This window comes from Solanum dulcamara, chromosome 12, assembly GCF_947179165.1.
Source record: "Solanum dulcamara chromosome 12, daSolDulc1.2, whole genome shotgun sequence".
NCBI lineage: Eukaryota > Viridiplantae > Streptophyta > Magnoliopsida > Solanales > Solanaceae > Solanum > Solanum dulcamara.
This window is the reverse complement of record NC_077248.1, coordinates 21937987-21957020: the sequence shown is the minus strand read 5'-3', so window position 1 is coordinate 21957020 and position 19034 is coordinate 21937987. Positions and strand designations below refer to the sequence as shown.

Sequence of the window (19034 nt, the reverse complement as noted above, 5' to 3'; positions counted from 1 at the left end):
GTAGCAGAGCAGATGAACAGAACCTTGTTGGAACGGACAAGAGTTGTTAGCAATTGCAGGGTTGGAAAAACCATTCTGGGCAGAAGAAGTCAAAACCGCCTGTTATGTGATCAATCGATCACCATCAACCACAATTGATCTGAAAACGCCAATGGAGATGTGGACAGGAAAACCAGCTGATTATTCTCGCTTACATATATTCGGAAGTCCTGCTTATGTTATGTACAATACCCAAGAAAAATTGAAGTTGGATCCAAAATCCAGGGAATGCATTTTCTTAGGGTATGCTGATGGAGTCAAGGGGTATCGCTTGTGGGATCCCACTGCCCGCAAGGTGGTAATCAGCAGGGATGTTGTGTTTGTTGAAAACAAGATACAACCAAAAGAAGGTAGCACTTCGAAAGAAAAATCAGAGACTACTACAGTTGAAGTTGAAGAAATAAAAGAAGTTCCAGTTTCTTCTGAAGCAACACCAGAGCACGAAGAACAAGAGCAAGCTGATATCGAAACTCTACAAGTTCGACGGTCAACTAGGGAGAGAAGAGAATCATCTTGGCACTCAGATTATTCTATGGAGAGCAATGTTTCATACTGTTTATTAACAGAAGATAGAGAGCCTTCAACTTTTCAAGAGGCTATGAAAGGTCAAGAATCATCTCTTTGGATAGCAGCAATGCAAGAAGAAATTGAAGCTCTTCATAAAAATAAAACATGGGATCTTGTTCAATTACCACAAGGAAGGAAGGCCATTGGAAACAAATGGGTCTACAAGGTCAAACACAATGGTAATGATCAAGTGGAGAAATATCGTGCAAGATTGTTGGTGAAAGGATTCGCTCAGAAAGAAGGTGTAGACTTCAATGAGATATTTTCTCCGGTGGTTCGACTCACAACAATTCGAGTGGTCCTGGCGATGTGTGCTACATTTGACTTATACTTGGAGCAGTTAGATGTCAAAACTGCATTTCTTCATGTAGAACTTGAAGAAGAAATTTACATGCTCCAACCAGAAGGTTTTGAAGAACTTGGAAAAGAGAACTTGGTTTGCAGGTTGAACAAATCTCTATATGGTCTCAAACAGGCGCCGAGGTGTTGGTATAAGAGATTTGATTCCTTCATTATAGGTCTTGGATACAACAGACATAGTTCAGATCCTTGTGTTTATTACAAGAGATTTGGTGATGACGATTTTATTATTTTGCTGTTGTATGTTGATGACATGTTGGTAGCAGGCCCCAACAATGATCGTCTCACAAATTTAAAGGTACAATTGGCTAGGGAGTTTGAAATGAAGGACTTGGGACCAGCAAACAAGATTCTAGGGATGCAAATTCACTAAGACAGAATTAATAGGAAGATTTGGCTTTTTCAAAAGAACTACTTGAATAAAATCTTGCGACGCTTCAAGATGCAAGACTGTAAGTCAATTTCTACCCCACTTTCTATTAATTTCAAGTTATCCTCGAGTATGTGTCCTAGCAATGAAGCAGAGAGGATGGAGATGTCTTGAGTACCGTATGCATCAGCAGTGGAAAGTTTAATGTTCGTCATGGTATGTACAAGACCTGACATTGCATAAGCAGTGGAAGTGGTTAGTCGATACATGGCTAATCCTGGTAGAGAGCATTGGAATACTGTTAAGAGGATCCTGAGATATATCAAGGGTACCTCAGATGTTGCAGTGTATTATGGAGGATCAGACTTTACTGTTAAAGGTTATGTGGTTCAGATTATGCAGGTGATCTTGATAAAAGCAAGTCCACCACAGGTTATGTGTTTACTCTTGCTGGAGGAGCTGTAAGCTGGGTTTCAAAACTGCAATCTATCGTGGCTACATCTACGATAGAATCATAATATGTAGCAGCTACACAAGCTAGCAAAGAGGCAATATGGATGCAAATGTTACTGGAGGAGCTCGGGCACAAACAAGAGAAGATTGCTCTATTTTGTGACAGTTAGGGCGCTTTGCATCTTGCAAAGAATCCGGCATTTCATTCAAGGACAAAGCACATATGAGTTCAGTATCACTTTTTTCGTGAGAAGGTGGAAGAAGGCAGTGTGGATATTCAGAAAATTCACACTAATGACAACCTAGCAGATATGTTTACGAAGCCAATCAACGGTAACAAGTTTATATGGTGTCGATCTTCTATTGGCCTTGCAGAAACATAACATTGCAATAATTGGGTAGAAAGGATGGTGTGAAGACTTAATTGATTCTCAATTAAATCTTCAAGTGGGAGAATGCAAGAAAGTCAATTGTGGAGGCACCGTCCAAGCAACCTTTTCAAAAGTTGGCAACAACTTTTGAAAAAGTTGTTGCCTTTTTTTGACAGAAAAAGTTTGGCAAGCAAAATTAACGCGTAAAATTTTTACGCGTTTTGTTATTTGTTATTTGTTATTTGTATTTATTTATTGGTATTTATTTGTTATCTATTCGTTATTTGTTTGTTGTTTTTCTCATAAAGCTTTTAATTTCCTATTCTTATCTAACCTTTTTATGTGTTTATGCTTTTACTGAGCCGAGGGTCTCCAGGAAACAGCCGTCCTACCTTGATAGGAGTAAGGTCTACGTACATTCTACCCTCCCCAGACCCCATGTTGTGGGATTTCACTGGGTTGTTGTTATTGTTGTTGTTTCTCCTATAAATAGAGGTCCTCGTGCCCTCATTTAATTCATTCAGAAAAAGAGAGAGTAAGAATACAAAGAGACTTATACACCAAGATAAATATTATAGTTTTGACTGTCCTCTTTAGTAGTTCCTTTTATAAGAGAGAAGTGTTTATTGTTGTTTTCTCCTTATATTTGAGAGCAGTGTACTCCCATATTATCATAGTAAAATCCTTCTACCCCGTGGTTTTTCCCTTCTATCTGTTTGAGGGGTTCCACGTAAAATTCTCGTGTCTAATTTATTTTCATTATTTATTATCTTATCATCCCACGTTGTGAGATTTCACTAGGTTGTTGTTGTATTTATTATCGTATCAAACTTTAGTTGTGGTGCTTCCTCCCCCAAATATTCCTCAGACCACTTGATTCAACTCCTTTGTGTGATTTGATCTAGTTGACTTCGTCGTATATTGTTGTCTGCCAAGACAGATTACAAATTCAGTTAAACAGATTCTTTTACTCCTTCCATTTTGTCATTGATAAAATATTCTTTAGGGCTAACATTGGGGGGAAATTTGTTCTCAGAACCTTTGATTTTACCTGCGGGTGCCTTTACCATTCAGCAAACCTCATAAAAACCAATCTTGTCATGCACTTTTTTGCTTTGATTTTTTTGTTCTTCTTCTTCCTTCTCTTCCAAGGGTATATCAGAAACAACCTCTCTATCACCACAAAGGTAGGGGTAAGGTCTGGTTACACCACAACCTTCCCAGACCCCACTTGTGGGACTATACTGGGTATGTTGTTGTTGTTCTTCCTTCTCTTAATCTTGTTCAAAGGATTGCAGCTTTACATATTTCCTTGAACACTGAGGCATTTCTTGTTCAGATAGTCGACTTCTGCTGTGGCTCCAATGATTTTAGCTGCTTGATGAAAGAAGAACTAGACAGAATGGGGAAAACATGTCAATTCAGAAATTTTGATCTCATACAACCAAAGGTAAATTATTTCATAACCATCATATCAGCTCCTTCATGAATTATGATTATCTGAATTACAGGTGAACCACATTCCTACTAGGAATTCTTTTTTTTTTTTTTGGTGGTGGTGGGTGGGGGGGGGGGGGGTTAAAACAGAGTAAATTAGAGTTTTGTGTGATTGTTGTTGGATCATTCATTGAGTAGGGGCCCTTTACCATTCAGCAACTAGCTAGTCTTTTTTGCTCCAGTCAAACCATACTTTAAGATTTGTTCATTAACCAAATGTTACAACATAGCACTCGATAACCAGCATGTGGTACATTATTACACAAATAAAACGTGATGGCTTGTAATTAGTATGATGAAAGAGAATGAAAATATGTAGTATGGTCTTTTCTTTATCATGGGTAGTTGAGGGATGAGTTATTCTTTAAGGTCATGGTGAAGTTTCTACATTTGCGAATATTATCTAGCTTCAGTCTGTGTTGTCGGACACGAAATGGGTTGAACAGAGAGATCCTCCAATTTCACTTGGAAAATGCCTCGTAGACACGAGAGGTCACCAATATAGTAAACTATTTCTACTATTGGACAACAGACCATCCTTGACAATTAAGTTCATCTCCACTTACAATGCTCCATCAAGTGAGAAGATTTGCTTGTTATGATCATTGCTTTAAAATCGGACTGAACTTACCACGTCTAACCTAGTCAACTCAATCTGGTTAAATAGTTTGTGACTCTTGAAAAAGACTATGATTAGTCATGATTAAAATTTAAAGCTCAATCGACTCACCAAGATATAGGGAGTATTTGGTTTATCGAGCAAACTCAAAAGCACATCACTATTTAGTATGAGTTATTCACGATATCTGAGATGCCAGAGAGTCTGTAGTTTCATATAGTTATGAAAGTATTACCACACATATTCCTTTTATGAAAGCATTATGAGCAAGTTTTAAATTTTAAACTCATCAGATCTTCAATTTTTCTCACCTCACTGAGTAATACAGTCCAGTTGTTAAGCTTCTGTCTTTAGACTGTTGTTTAACTAAACAATCTGTGTGCTTTGATACTTCACAATAGCACGCATCTGATTGGTTTCTGGAGATTGATATAGATATGACTCTTTTTTGTTTATATATATTTATGCTGATTTTGCAACTATTGCTTGAACTAATAGGGCATTATGTACCATCATTCTATAAGTTATCAGAAAAAACAGGTTGTCTTGGACAATTTTTGATAGATTGAGAGGTAGTGGGAAGGGAAGGGATAGAGTTAATGTATTTGTACACCTATTTTAGTCTTCTCTTGTGTACTTCCCACGCAAACTATGAATATGAAACCCTCCTCCCACTTTTGCTAAATTTCTTTCAAGTCCACATTGCCCTTATCAGATCGTTTGCTTTGTATGTATTAACTTAGTGCCTTGTCTAATTGTGTCTTATAAGTTAATGAATGACTTCTTGAGATTTCATAACTTTCCAGAATGATTTCAACTTTGAGAAGAGGGATTGGATGACTGTTGAGTTAAGAGACTTGCCAGAAGGATCCAAATTGGTGTGTTGGAAACCCTCGGCTTTGAATAACTTGACATTGGTGTGACTTGACATTGTTTTGAATAACCCATATTATCTTGTGCCTTGAGTAGATCATGGGGTTGAATCCCCCTTTCTCCGCGGCAAATGAATTTATAAGCAAAGCTCTCACATTCAGACCAAAGCTTTTCATTATTACTGTTCCAAAAGAAACAAAAAGGTGAAGATTTATATTATGACAACTGCAGGTTCAGTTATTTTCTGCCTACCACTTGATTTATCAATCATCTGCCATTGCAGACTTGATGAAAGAAAGAATCCTTATGATATAATTTGGGAAGACGACGTTATCTTGGCTGGCAAGGTTCAAAAGATTGAAAACCTAAGATTTTTATCTCTCATTTTTCTATTACAAATGCAAGAGTTATATGACAGTTTTTTGTTATGCCAGTCCTTTTACCTGCCAGGATCAATTAATGTGCATAACCAGCAGATGGAGCAATGGAATATCGTGTCCCCTCCATTGTATCTGTGGAGTCGCCCTGATTGGACTGCTAAGCACAAAGCAATAGCTATGGTGCACGGGCATATTAGAAAGGATAGCCAAAAGTCTGAAGCAGAAGGAAACATAGTAAATACAAGGATCACAAATTACTTGATGCAAGAAACGCATGATTGCTATGGTGACTTTTCCGACATCCTGACCAGCTGTGGTGACATTAGTAGTTTGCTGGATGATATCCCTGAGATTTCTATTGATGCTGAATATAATCAAAATCAACATTTTGGAGTTCCTGAGCAGGATATGTGCTATGAAGGCAAGGATGAAAATGGAACTTCGCAAGATGAGGATTTGTGCGTTGACATGGAACTGTCAACTCCAACGAATTCTCCACTTCGCTGAAAGATCAATTGTCTCTTCTCAATGTTAGGCCTTCGTCTTCAGTTCTATATTTACCACTCATGCCTCTGTGCTAATATCCTCGAGCATGTCTCAGCACTTTTATGTTCTATCTTTTGGTGTTGCTCAAAATGAAGGATCTGACAGCCTAAATTTGCAGGGTAAGGATGTGATCCTGGGACAATTCTTATATAGTGGTAGCTGTACATATCTACATTTCTGTGTGTAGCCTATAGGAGTCCACAGAACAGAAGCCATGGTAACCTAACATGTATTAGACAGACATTTTAATCCCCTTCGTAAGTAGTATTAAAATCTTGGTGGCATAGCGAGTTCATCCTCAGCTCTTTTGACACCAGTCTGATCCATATCTGCTCTATATACACCTTATTGCTTTACACTGAGATTTGCATGTATTGTTAAAGAAATGGAATATTTTTATTTAATCTCACTTCACCTACGTTGATTACTGTATTTTGAGATAAGAGGGAACTTTTGTTCTGTTAAACTTGAACTAATCTAACATATCTTAGCCAAGACCTTCTCCCTCTCAGCTACCTAAATATGGCATAAGGGTTTATCTTTGAAACTTCCATTTTTTTTTATAGCAAGGTTACTATGTAGTAAAATATCCGCATATGATATTACAAGTAGATTTGGTCATCTACTTGCTCTGCAGACTTGCAAAAACTGAGACCATTGAATATATGTTCTTGCAGAGTGAAAGTGGTGCCAAGGCAACATGCATGGTCCCTTTTTGTGGCTAACTCTTATGAGATAGTGGATGGTTAAGCCTAAAAATGAGAAATTAATATGGAGAGCGGCATATTCTGATTTCTTTGGTCTGCTCAAATAAAATGGCAAAAAATAAAACAATTACATGATGTAAACTTATTTACCATTCATAAGTATATTTTCAAAAATTACCATTGATAGCTATATTTTACATTTTGTAGCAAATCTATCCAAATTTTCTCAAGTACTAAGTCGTCTTCCAGTGATAAAGAATTTGACATCGTTGTTTAGAGGGAAAAAAAGAAAAAGAAAAGAGAGGAACACATCACGGAGTTCATGGTTGTGCTATTCAATTCATAGCTTCTTCCTTACCATATAGTAAGAAGGACATATAATTAATTTGAATACTAACATATATGATCCATAGATGATTTTTCAAAAATTTAATTGGACCCAATTTATTTGAATTCAAAGTTTACTATAAGATGTCATATGAGTACAATTAAGATAAGATAGTCTTAATTATTTACCTCACCGCTTTTTCAAATACATCCGTTTATTAATTGTGATTAATAATAAATTGTTATCCGCATTCACAACTTTGATTTATATTTGAACTCGTCACCTATTTCTCAACCAATATTAAAGATTAGATGATATCTTCATATTCAAATTTTTATATCATATTTTTCCTCTTAAGTACTTCTTCCCTCGTCTCAATTTAGTGACGACGGGACGACTTCACACAAAGTTTTGAAATTTGTGGTCTAAAGCAAATCTTAGGCATTGTGTGGTTATAAATCATCTCATCAAGGGTAAAAGGAGAATTTAAAAGTTAAGTTATTTTAGTTATATAAAAGTGACATTTTTTAAAGACGGAATAAAAAAAATATCACATAAATTGGAACGAAGGGAATATTAATTTTCCCTCAGATTTCCTTCAAATATTAAAAGTACCAATAAAAATTATTTTTTCCTTTAGGAAAATGCGATTTGTGTGTGTGTGTTCTTGGTTATTAAACAATACTACAATGAGTTTTAAAATGTTGAATAATAATTTTAGAAAAAAGATTTAAACATCGTAACTATTTTATGCATTATAATGTATAGAAAATTTCAATAGTTTTGGACTTAAATTAAATCTAATTTTTATTAGTAAATTTCAAATGTATGTATACACTTTATTTACATACGAATTTTTTAGACATCAGTTTTTAAAGTTATTTATTGTAGAGTAGTCCGTAAATACCCTTTGAAATATCAATACCAAATTACCAATTAAAGTACTAATTTATAAAATAAATCAAAGAATAAGGAGTTTATTTATTACATGTTTGGTAGGCTTCTAAAATTTATTTATTTTGAGAGGTTTTGTGTTTTCAAAAGTGTTTTTCAGAATTTGTATTTTTGATGAGAAATCGTTTGTGTTGGACTAAGTAATTTGAAAATTACTTTTGAAACAATTAATATTTGATCAAATTTTTAAAAAAGTGCTTCTAATGTATTTTCTCAAAAATAATTTTAGGGAAAATTTATTTTTTAAACTTTTGAAAAATAACTTGATCTGCTATTCTAAAAAATAACTTATTTTTTCTCATAATCTTGGTCAAACACCTCACTTTCATAAAGAAAATTATAAGCACTTTAGGCCTATCAAAAACTTGACTAAACAAGCTATTATTCTCTTTCAATTAATTTTCTTTCTAAAAAAAATGAAATAGTAAAATTATAAAAAATTATTGAACTATAATTTTACAACAAAGATGAAGACTCCTAAACCTAAAAAAGAAGAAGTATGCATGTTAGTTTCCTACTTTGATTTTGATGCTACTGATTTTACAAATATGATATATTACATAGTTCAAATAAAAAAAAATTAACACATTAAAATTTTGAAGTTCTAAAATTAGATAAATAGTTAAATGAGTATTTCCCCAAGTGTTGAATCTATATTTTTTTTAGAGGGAATTAATTGGGCAATTTTTTCTTAGAAAAGTCATCAAAAGTACAATGGAATACGAAGTGTTCGGAAATTACCCAACATGATTTGTCTTGTGTTATTAAACAAAGAAACACTATATTTATTAGGAAAAAAAAGACATTTGACCCAAAAGTAATCTTATATATATATATAAAAGAAAATTCTTAGCCCGGTGTTATTCCTCTTATTTTCTATATTATTTGACATTTTTAATGTAAAAAATCAATTATTCAATTAAATTAATATCTTTCCAATCAAACAAAAATTCAAAATACGCTTTGATTCAAAACAACTCAACAGACACCCAAAACTCAAAAGATACTTCGGTTAAAGAAAAATCAACAGGCACTTCCTTTATCAATTTAATTAGGTCTTTCTTTCTCTTGCTTCTGTTTCTATTATTCTTTCTTCTCCCCCCATGCCCACCCACCCATCCACCCCTTAGCAATCCTTTATTATCTCGAAATAAAATTGAAGTTTGTTATTGCGTTTCAACTGCCTCCACTTAGATTTTTAAATTCAAGAAGACATTGGCTTTTCAAAAGGTCCAACTTTGCTCTTTAGTTTTACCATTGTTTATTATTTTTTTGGGGATGAGAATCATTATATTGGCACACATATAGGCCAATTGGTTCTGTATGTAAGCCTTTCTTATATGCTATCGTATGTATGTTGTGTTTTTGGTGGTTAATTTTTTTTTTATTGAATTTGGCTTTAATTTTGATTATACAATGTTTTCAGTGACTGTTATTTTTATTGTTTTACCATTAATTTCCTACTCGATCTATTTTATATTACTTAATTCTGTCGACTTGACACACCATGTAAGAAAATTTTAATTAGAGGTGTGTATTTAGTAAACTAATTTTATCATTGATGTTTTGAAATTCTAAATTTGATACTATTATTTTATGTACCAAGGCCAAGGGTAATATGGAAAAGAAGTAGTAATTAACTTTCTTGATTTGCAAAAATGGACATGTAAATTGAAATATCTATTATTTTTTAGTATAATTTTTCAGTATAAGGGCTAAATAAAATAAAACTAATAGAATATTTATAATTCAGTTAATCATATGCACTGAATTTTAAGTGTGGTAGAATGGTGCTTAATTGGTCTGGGTATTTCTTTGGGTATGTATTCCTAAATAAATTAATCAAGAAGGATTAGTTAATTAAATAGTTGACCCCCTTAATATTTTTGATAATCAAACAACAATAGATTATTGGATCATCTTTGAATAATTTAATTCTTTATTAGTTACCGAAGTAGAAGTAACTGAAAGTTAAATAAAATTTTGGACACATTAAAATATTTATACATATTTTTATGTGAATTTAGTTATTATTGTATATTAATTTGAAATTGATATAGAAATTCATAAACTTCAAATTTTGAATTAACCAATGAAGTATTCATTTCAATGAATTCACTAATGTCTCCATTTTACCTCAGCATTCATAAAATTGTGTTTGTTATTGTGTTATATGGTCTATCATGCATGGAAATCCTCCATTTTTAATGAAAAATTTGAGGAAGAAGTTGAAGATATTGCTTTCATAAGGAGGCCTAGGATGCAAGCATGATTTAAAAGAAGGTACTATTTTATTAGTAGCAGATAAAGGAACTAGACCACATGAATTTATTTTACTGAGGCTCTATGCATCTTTTGTAGACACAAGGTGAAACACGTTCAAGGATGACAATGACATTGAGATAGGAGAAAATATTAAGAGAGAATTAGTGAATGTCATTATATATTCGACAAGTTTAGTTAAAGATCAAACAGTTTTACAAAAGCATTTATAAGATATGAGACAAAATGAAGAAGAGAAATAAGAAAATCGATCATCTAACTTTTAAATTATATATCCATATGAAGTAAAAGATTTCTAAATATCTTGGTTCATTTTCCCATTTCTCCTACTTAAACGTCTATAATTAGTGATGAATCTATAAAAAAATTAAGAATCACCTAAAATTGAGGAGCATACCAACATTCATCATTGAACGTCAATGAAGAAAGTAAAAGCAACAACAAGAAGAATATAGTACAATTTGATTTCTCCCATGACTCCTTTAAATATAGAAATAAGTGTCAAAAACATATCTAAACTATCCCATTTTTTTGAATTTCATATCTAAACTATTGAAAGCATGAGCTTCATACCTAAACTATCACTTATTAGTTTTGAGAAACAGGTTGTGTAATACACTCTCTATTTTTTGCAAAAATTTTACCACATGGCATTCCACATGAAAAAATATTCCACCTTGACAAAAATTAAATAAACTATTAATTAAAAGTTGAAGACTAAAGTATTTTTATCCCTCCCCAAAAAATTATTTTTTAAAAAATAAAATTTAAAATATTTTTCTCACCCACAACACTACCTCCCCCCTCCCCCCTTCCCGTGACAATCCCCGTCCTTTGATTTTTAAATTTTTTTTATATAATTTTTTTTTAAAAAAATTCATACTTCACCCCCTCCCCCATTCCTTCCTAAAAAAATGTTGTTATTTTTATTTTTAAAATAAAATAAAATTATACCCATTCTATCTAACCCCTTTGCTCTTAATTTTTTTTTTTTTATATTTTTCTCGTTTTTGTGTTAGATATGTACATGTATTTTTAGGAAAATATGTTTTTTACTTACATACCAAATGTAACAGAAATAAAAATTGTATTTTAAAAAAAGTCTTACGGCAACTAAAAAATATTTTCCTAAAATCACATGTATATATCTAACACAAAATGAGAAATATTTTTGTAGGTGGAATATTAGGTGGGGCGGGGTAGAATATATTTTAAATTTTTTAAAAATAACATCTAAATTATTATTTGAAGAAGGGGGGGGGGGGAGATTAAGTAAGAATTTTTTTAAAAAAACTTTTATAAAGAAATGTAAAAATTAAAAATAAAACCAAAAAATGGGGGGGGGGGGGGGTTATGATGAAAGAAAGTGGTGGAGTGTAATAAGAAAAACATATTATTTTTTTTTGGGGGGGGGAGGGGTTGATAGTAATACTTTAATCTTTAATTTAATTTTTAATAATTTATTTAATTTTTGTCAAGGTGAAATATTTTGTCTATGTGGGGTGTGATGTGACAATTTTTTTTAAATGAAAGAGAGAGTATAGTACATAAGTACACACACACCATGATGAGAGTAAAATAAAAGAGAGAGATGTATTTCTCAAACTAATAAATGATAGTTTATGTATGAAACTCACACTCCCAATAGTTTAGGTATAAAACTCAAAAAAGAGAATAATTTAGATGTGTTTTTGACACTTATCTCTTAAATATATTTGGAAAAAGGTACACATTTTTTCTACTTCTATGTTTCAGATGTATATAGACATGTGGACTAAGTTATCGTCCGAACGGTGAAATTGAATAAGTATTTGATAACATGCTAAATCAATTTCTATTAAATAATATACATACAAAGCAATTTACACCGTGCGAAGTGCGGATAAGCATAATAGTAATAGGGATAATTATTCACCAAAATATTGTTGGAAGTTTTTTTTTTTACCAAACTATTAACGGAAGACTTTTTTTTTCCGATTTTGCATGGTTTAAACATATTTTTAACCCTTTTCTGTTTTTTTTTGTAAAAATAAATTTTACTTGTATATTTTGTATTGAAAAAAACTTATATAAGAAAATGAGGGTTTGTACTTTCTGTTTCGATACTTCAGCGCAATAAATAATTTGTTCCAATTTTATACAGAAGAAAAAGAAAAGAATATGGCACAGATATGCATACACTAATGAAAAATAAAAATAGGCTCTTCAAAATGAGTAGAGGAGAGTGAAGTCAACAGAGTTATGAAGAAAATCAAGGACTAGATCAATATTTTCCTAAAGTCAAGTATGCAGGTGGCTTAATTTTTTCCTGAGTGTCTCAAATATATCAGTGATCTAAAATTAAATTTAAATAAAAATCTTAATATTTTTATTCTATGAAGTTTATTATAGTTAATTTATTTATTTATTGAAACGTAATATATAAATTTGTCAAATTTCTAATAATTTTCTTCTCTTATATGAAAATTTTATATTTTCTATTAATAATACTCAATATTTTTTAAAAAAATACTTCTAACTTATTATTGTTTTAAAAAATAAAGTCCCGCAAGTATGCTAATTGTCAACCCCCCCCCCCCCCCCCCTTTTTTTTTTTCTTCCTCTCTTTTTCTTGATTCTTTATCTAACAAATTCCATAAAGTCAGAAATGAAAAAGTGCTGTGACTTAAGTAGAGTTTGTTTGAATTGAATCTAGTCAGAGTCTTATATCAAATGTCAAGGATGCCAATGAAAATTGAAGGAAAGGAAGATAATTATGATCCCAATGAAAATTCAAGGATGCCAATCAGTCTAATGTATGTGTAGAAATATATAATTAATACATGAAAATTCATGATATTAATAATAAATATCTTAATACACAATAAAGTATTATATATAATCTAAAAAAATATAGTATCAAACAAGGTATTAATAATACACAAAATATTAGTGTTTGACAAAATTTTTAAAAAGTGTTTCTGATGTATTTTCTCAAAAGTATTTTAAGGGAAAATTATTTTTTTATCTTTTGAAAAATAACTTAATTTGCTTTTTTCAAAAATGACTTTTTTCTCCCAAAATTTTTGGCAAAAAACTAAAATAGTAAAATTATAAAAAATTATTCAACTAAAATTCTATAACAATGATAAAGACTCCAAAACCTAAAAAATATGCATGTTAGTTTCCTACACTTATTTTGATGCTACTTATTTCACAAATATGGTATATTGCATAGTTCAAGTAAGAAAAACGTTGAAAGTAATACATAAAATTTAGTGTTGAAGTTCTAAAGAGTAAAAAAAGCGAACAACATTTTGCTTAAGGGATTTCATGTAATATATATATATATATATATATATATATATATATACAACAACAACAACAACAACCCAGTGAAATCCCACAACGTGGGGTCTGGGGAGGGTAGAGTGTACGCAGACCTTACTCCTACAAGGTAGGACGGCTGTTTCCGAGAGACCCTCAGAAAAATTGGGTAATCTATATATAGATTAATGAAAATTTTATTTAAAATAATTATAGATAGGTTAATGAAAATTTTATTTAAAATAATTATAGGGAATTAATTGTGTAACTTTTTTCTAAAAAAATCACCAACACTACAAGAAATTCAAAAGGTTTCGAACCAAAAAGCTCCACAGAGCTGCCATATGCAGGTACTACGAGGCTCATGATTTTGTTGAATGCCGCATTTGGATTAAGATGTGGTTTAAGTCTCTCCAATGGTAGCATATATTACGTGCTCGAAAGTTTCCAATATGATTTGTTTTGTGTTTTCAAATAAAGAAATAATATGTTTATTAGGAAAAAGATATTTTTAATTCAAAAGTAATTGTAAGATATTTTTTTATTAAATTATTAATAATATGAACATTTTTGGATCAGACTATTAACGGAGAATATTTTTGTTCAATTTTACATAATTTAAAAATATTTCAGACCTTATTTCATTTTAAAATAAATTGAACTTATATATTTTGTATTGAAAAATATTTTTTATATAAGAATAAGGGTTTCTACTTCTGTTTAGATACTTTAGTGCAATAAATTATTTGTACCAATTTTATACAGAAGAAAAACAAAACAAAACAAAAAAGATATGGGACAAATAATTTATTGCACTGAAGTTTTAAGAAAAATCAAGGACTGGATTAATTTTTTCCTAATGGGAATTAGTGTCAAGTATGTCAATGTATCGCCCCCCTACCCCCCCCCCCCTTCTTTTCCTTTATTTGTTATGTAACAAATTCCGTAAAATCAGAAATGAACCATGAATTAAATAGAATCTGTTTGAATTGAATCTAGTCAGAGAGTCTTATGTCAAGAATGCCAATGTCAAACTTTTTTTTGTGTGATTACCTGTAAATCAAGTTACTTCTAAGATAATTATATAATTTTTAAAAATAAATATTAATGTTAATCTGATAAAATTATCACTTATATGGTATGATAAATAGCCAAACAAATTTGACTGTTTATTTTCAAAGGTGTTTCATATTTGAAGTTCATGGGTTTATAATTAAATATCAATAAATATTTAGTAAATTTTCTAAGACATTTATAAAATTGAACAAAAACAATTAAGTTCACATAAATTTAGTGTGATATTGGATATTATATTGTAGATCTGCTATATATATATATATATAATAATTGAATGATATTGAGTGGATAAAATTGCTTAAAATGTGTGGACAGAGAAAAAGCAACCATTTCAACTCAAACCTCAATCTATAACTTCTTTATTTTCCAAGAATATATTATTCTCTTAAAAATAGAAAACATAGGCAGTGTTTCACAATTTCAACTGTCTATTTCAATCATTTGGTCTTATGGTCAATAGTCAACAAAAAGGGCAGAAAGCCCAAAGTTTTATACCTTCTACATCTCTTGAATCATGATTAGCTCAGAATATTTTTATTTAACTGACTATGGATACCAAACCCAACTCAATTTGCAGATAATTTATCTTAAATCAATTATAATAATACACTTAAACATAAGAGGGCACATGCATATACTAGTTTCTTTAATATAGTTAGTTCTAGGTCCTCCAGTGATTCTTTTTTTTTTTTTTTAAAAAAAAGAAGATAAAAGAGAGTTTTGAATCATCAGGTTAATTCTAAAAATGGAACAAAAGGCCTTAGAATTAGAGAGACAAGAGACTGAGAAGGAAAAGATAGGCAATAAATGGTGTGTTGAAGGAAAAAAGGTGTGGCATATAGCAGGACCAGCTATCTTGAATGCAGTGTCTTTGTTCTCCCTTGAGTTTGTCACGGCTGCCTTTGCAGGAAGACTGGGAGATTTAGAGCTTGCTGCTGTCTCAGAAGTTCATAATGTTATTGCAGGATTTGTCTATGGAGTCATGGTATGCTATTATATATTCTCTCCTTTTATTGTTTTTTTTAAAGCAGAGGCCGGAGTCTGAGATTTAAAATTTATGAGTTTTAAATTAATATTTAACCTTAGCGGTTCCAAATTCCTTATTTTTCTTGTTCACTCAAATTAATTCAAATAGGCCATGAATAAGTATGGACTCAATTCGCTCATAATAAAAAAAGGCCCCATTGTGTATTGGTAGTTATGGAGTATAGAATAATATGTAGCATATTTAAGACAAATAACAGGGTTTTGTTAATTAGTTAGGGATGGCAAGTGCTTTGGCAACACTTTGTGGTCAAGCAGTGGGAGCTGGACAGTTCAATATGCTTGGAGTTTACTTGCAGAGATCATGGATCATTACTGGAGTTACATCTTTGTTGCTCACGCCAGTTTTTGTCTTCACATCGCCCATACTAAAGCTCCTACGTCAAGATAAAGATATCTCTCATCTTGCAGGGAAATATGCAATTTGGATTATTCCTCAAATGTTTGCATATGCCCTCAATTTTCCTATGCAAAAGTTTCTTCAATCTCAGAGCAAAGTTTGGTTCATGGCCATCACATCCATCGTAGGATTGGCAATTCATGTATTCCTCAATTGGATTCTTGTTGTAAAGGCAGGGCATGGACTTTTTGGTGCTGCAATTGCTGGAAACATCTCTTGGTGGATTTTGGACATTGCTCAGCTTATTTACATTGTTTCGGGCTATTTTCCAGAGGCATGGACTGGTTTTTCATGTCTGGCTTTCAAATCATTGACTAATTTTGTGAAGCTATCACTTGCCTCCGCTGTAATGGTGTGGTAAGTAGAGACTGGAAGCTTGGTAGTTACTACTTACTGTCTCTTGAAATGTTTCAACTTCGTGATGAGACTAATTAAATGGTGGCAGTTTAGAGCTTTGGTACTTCACAGCAGTGATTCTAATGGTAGGAGGCTTGAAAAATGCTACAGTTTCTGTTGATGCCATATCGATCTGGTTAGTTTCATGTTGCTCCATAGCAACTACACTTTCTTGGATTTAACTTGTACATCGTCAGTGTAATGAAATTTTGAGCTAATTACCCTTTTGTTGTCTCACAAATTTGATTCTTTCTTTTTGACTTCTTTCACTATAAACTTTCTTTTGAATCACTTCACTACAAATCCTTACACGTTAACCAACTGGTCTGGATATTGACAGCCTCGGCCTGCAACTGTGGACTCTGACGGTTGCCTTTGGTTTCACTGCATCAACCAGGTTAGCTGAAAAAAGTCCAAAAGAACTAGTAGGAGTAGTGCTTTTGCTTGCAGCATGTAAATTCTATCATGAGATTTTCGTTAGCAAATATAGCCCGGATGATAATATTTTCTGTTTCTGTTCAATTAATTTTCCCCTATTTTGTTGGAAATCTGCCCTCCCTGAGATAATTGTGGCTTTGCAGTGTGAGAGTTTCAAATGAATTAGGAGCTGGAAATCCAAAAGCAGCAAAATTCTCCATTTTAGTCAATGTTTTGACATCAGCAGTTATTGGCCTTGTATTCTCAGCCACAATATTAGCTACCAGAAAAGAGTTTCCAAGACTATTCACAAATGAGCAGCATGTCATAAAGGAAACATCAAAGCTGGGCTATATTCTTGCAGCTATCATCTTCCTTAATGGAATCCAACCTGTTCTACTTGGTATTTCTCTCTAAATTCTACTCGTTGACCTACTTTCGAGGTACATACATATGAAAAAAGTGGTCTTAATTAGCATTGGATGTTATTAATCAAATTTCAAAATGCAGGAGTGGCAGTTGGTGCAGGATGGCAGCTTCAAGTGGCCTTAATTAGCATTGGAGGTTATTATGGTTTTGGGCTGCCATTGGGTGCATTGCTTGGTTACAAGTTCAAATTTGGAGTTGAAGGCATACTTTCAGCTATGCTTGCTGGGAGCTTGCTTCAGACCCTCTTCCAGTTTTTTATCATTGCCCGAACCAGTTGGCACAAACAGGTAATTCTGACTTTTTTCATCGTCATTTTGTGTGCACCTCAACAATTCCACTAGATATCTGTTCCAACCAAGGATTAGACAGCTGATGGGATGAATCACATAGTGTTAGCTACAACATTTCTCAAATGATTAGGCAAAAATAACAAAGGTCAAGAGATTCAAGAATTAGGCATATATTTATGTAGATATTGTTACATTGAATCTCACTTCCCAATACAACAAGGAGTATGATATTTGATGTATCAGATTCCGCTAGAGTAATAATTCATGGGAATCTTTACATAAATAACCATCCAGCTTCAAGGTTTACTTTTCCTAACCGATATACATAAATTATACACTTGTTATACATATATTATACATAAATTACATACATCATTAGACATTCGCGTGCTATTATTAGTTTAAGCATTTGGATGAGCGGCTATCTAGATTAACTCTCAAATTATTGCAGGCTCTTCAAGCAGAGGAAAGAGTGAGAACTTGGGGTGGTGAAGTGGAGAACGAATCAACCTCCTAATACAAGCAAGTCCAATTCAATCTATTCTTAATTCAATTCAATGGGGAAATCAAACAAGCGTAAAAGTCCATCCTATTTTGAAACAAGGGTCAGTGTACATTATTGGTGGCGGCATGATATCTTTGGGCAAGCTCAATCCAAACATTTGTTTTCTTCTCCTATTATTAAAAATTTTACATTTGTATATTCATAATTTAATATACACATATATTCATCAGTCCGTTTAGTGTTTAAAGACTAGTTACTAGCCTTTCATTATAAACAACAAGAGTGTGAATTCCAAGAGTGTGAATAGACCTCAAAAAAGGAATACATTGCATTCATCATTACAAAAGTTTGTTGTTCCTTGAAACCAACATACAATAAATGTCGAAGTTACTCCCTTCATTCCATATTAAGTGAATTTGTGAAGCAATGTACACATATTAAGAAAAATATTCAAGGACATAATTTAAACCATATTTTCCACTATTACTCTTTCTAAAATCATAAATATAACTTTGGTAGTGTGATTTATCTCTTAGAAAATATAAAACTTCAATAAATGAAAGGGCAAATATGGAAAAAGTTTCAAACATCTATCTTGAACTTTGAATAATTCATTTATTTTGAACAATGAAAAATCCCTCAAAAATTCACTTAATATGAAATGGAGGAATTACAATGTTAGTATATGACTCATATGTCGTTCACCTTTCGTGTAGACATCCCAAGTATGACTACTTGACTATCACCATAAACACTAACCGGATATTCATATTTCATGCTCAAACTGTGCAAGATACCTTTTAACCATTTCAATTTTGCAACT

At 32.1% G+C, this 19034-nt stretch overlaps 2 protein-coding genes across 4 annotated transcripts in view; both read left to right on the top strand.

Annotated features, from left to right (window-relative positions):
• Window positions 1-6484, top strand: part of LOC129875926 (protein ENHANCED DOWNY MILDEW 2-like) — a 28938-nt gene extending 22454 nt beyond the window's left edge. For all 3 annotated transcript variants that reach the window (XM_055951166.1, XM_055951167.1, XM_055951168.1), the window contains 5 exons: window positions 3500-3610; window positions 5083-5154; window positions 5246-5352; window positions 5433-5496; window positions 5584-6484. In XM_055951166.1, the coding sequence (XP_055807141.1) occupies window positions 3500-3610; window positions 5083-5154; window positions 5246-5352; window positions 5433-5496; window positions 5584-6036 (807 nt within the window). In that variant the 3' untranslated portion in view covers window positions 6037-6484. The remainder of the gene's footprint in view (window positions 1-3499; window positions 3611-5082; window positions 5155-5245; window positions 5353-5432; window positions 5497-5583) is intronic.
• Window positions 6485-15134: 8650 nt separating this feature from the next.
• On the top strand, window positions 15135-18610 carry LOC129877422 (protein DETOXIFICATION 29-like). The gene is made up of 7 exons (XM_055952920.1): window positions 15135-15715; window positions 15990-16531; window positions 16620-16706; window positions 16911-16967; window positions 17152-17390; window positions 17498-17703; window positions 18158-18610. Exons 1-7 carry the CDS (start codon window positions 15476-15478, stop codon window positions 18221-18223), a joined length of 1437 nt encoding a protein of 478 aa, XP_055808895.1. The 5' UTR covers window positions 15135-15475; the 3' UTR covers window positions 18224-18610.
• The last annotated feature ends 424 nt before the right edge of the window (window positions 18611-19034 follow it).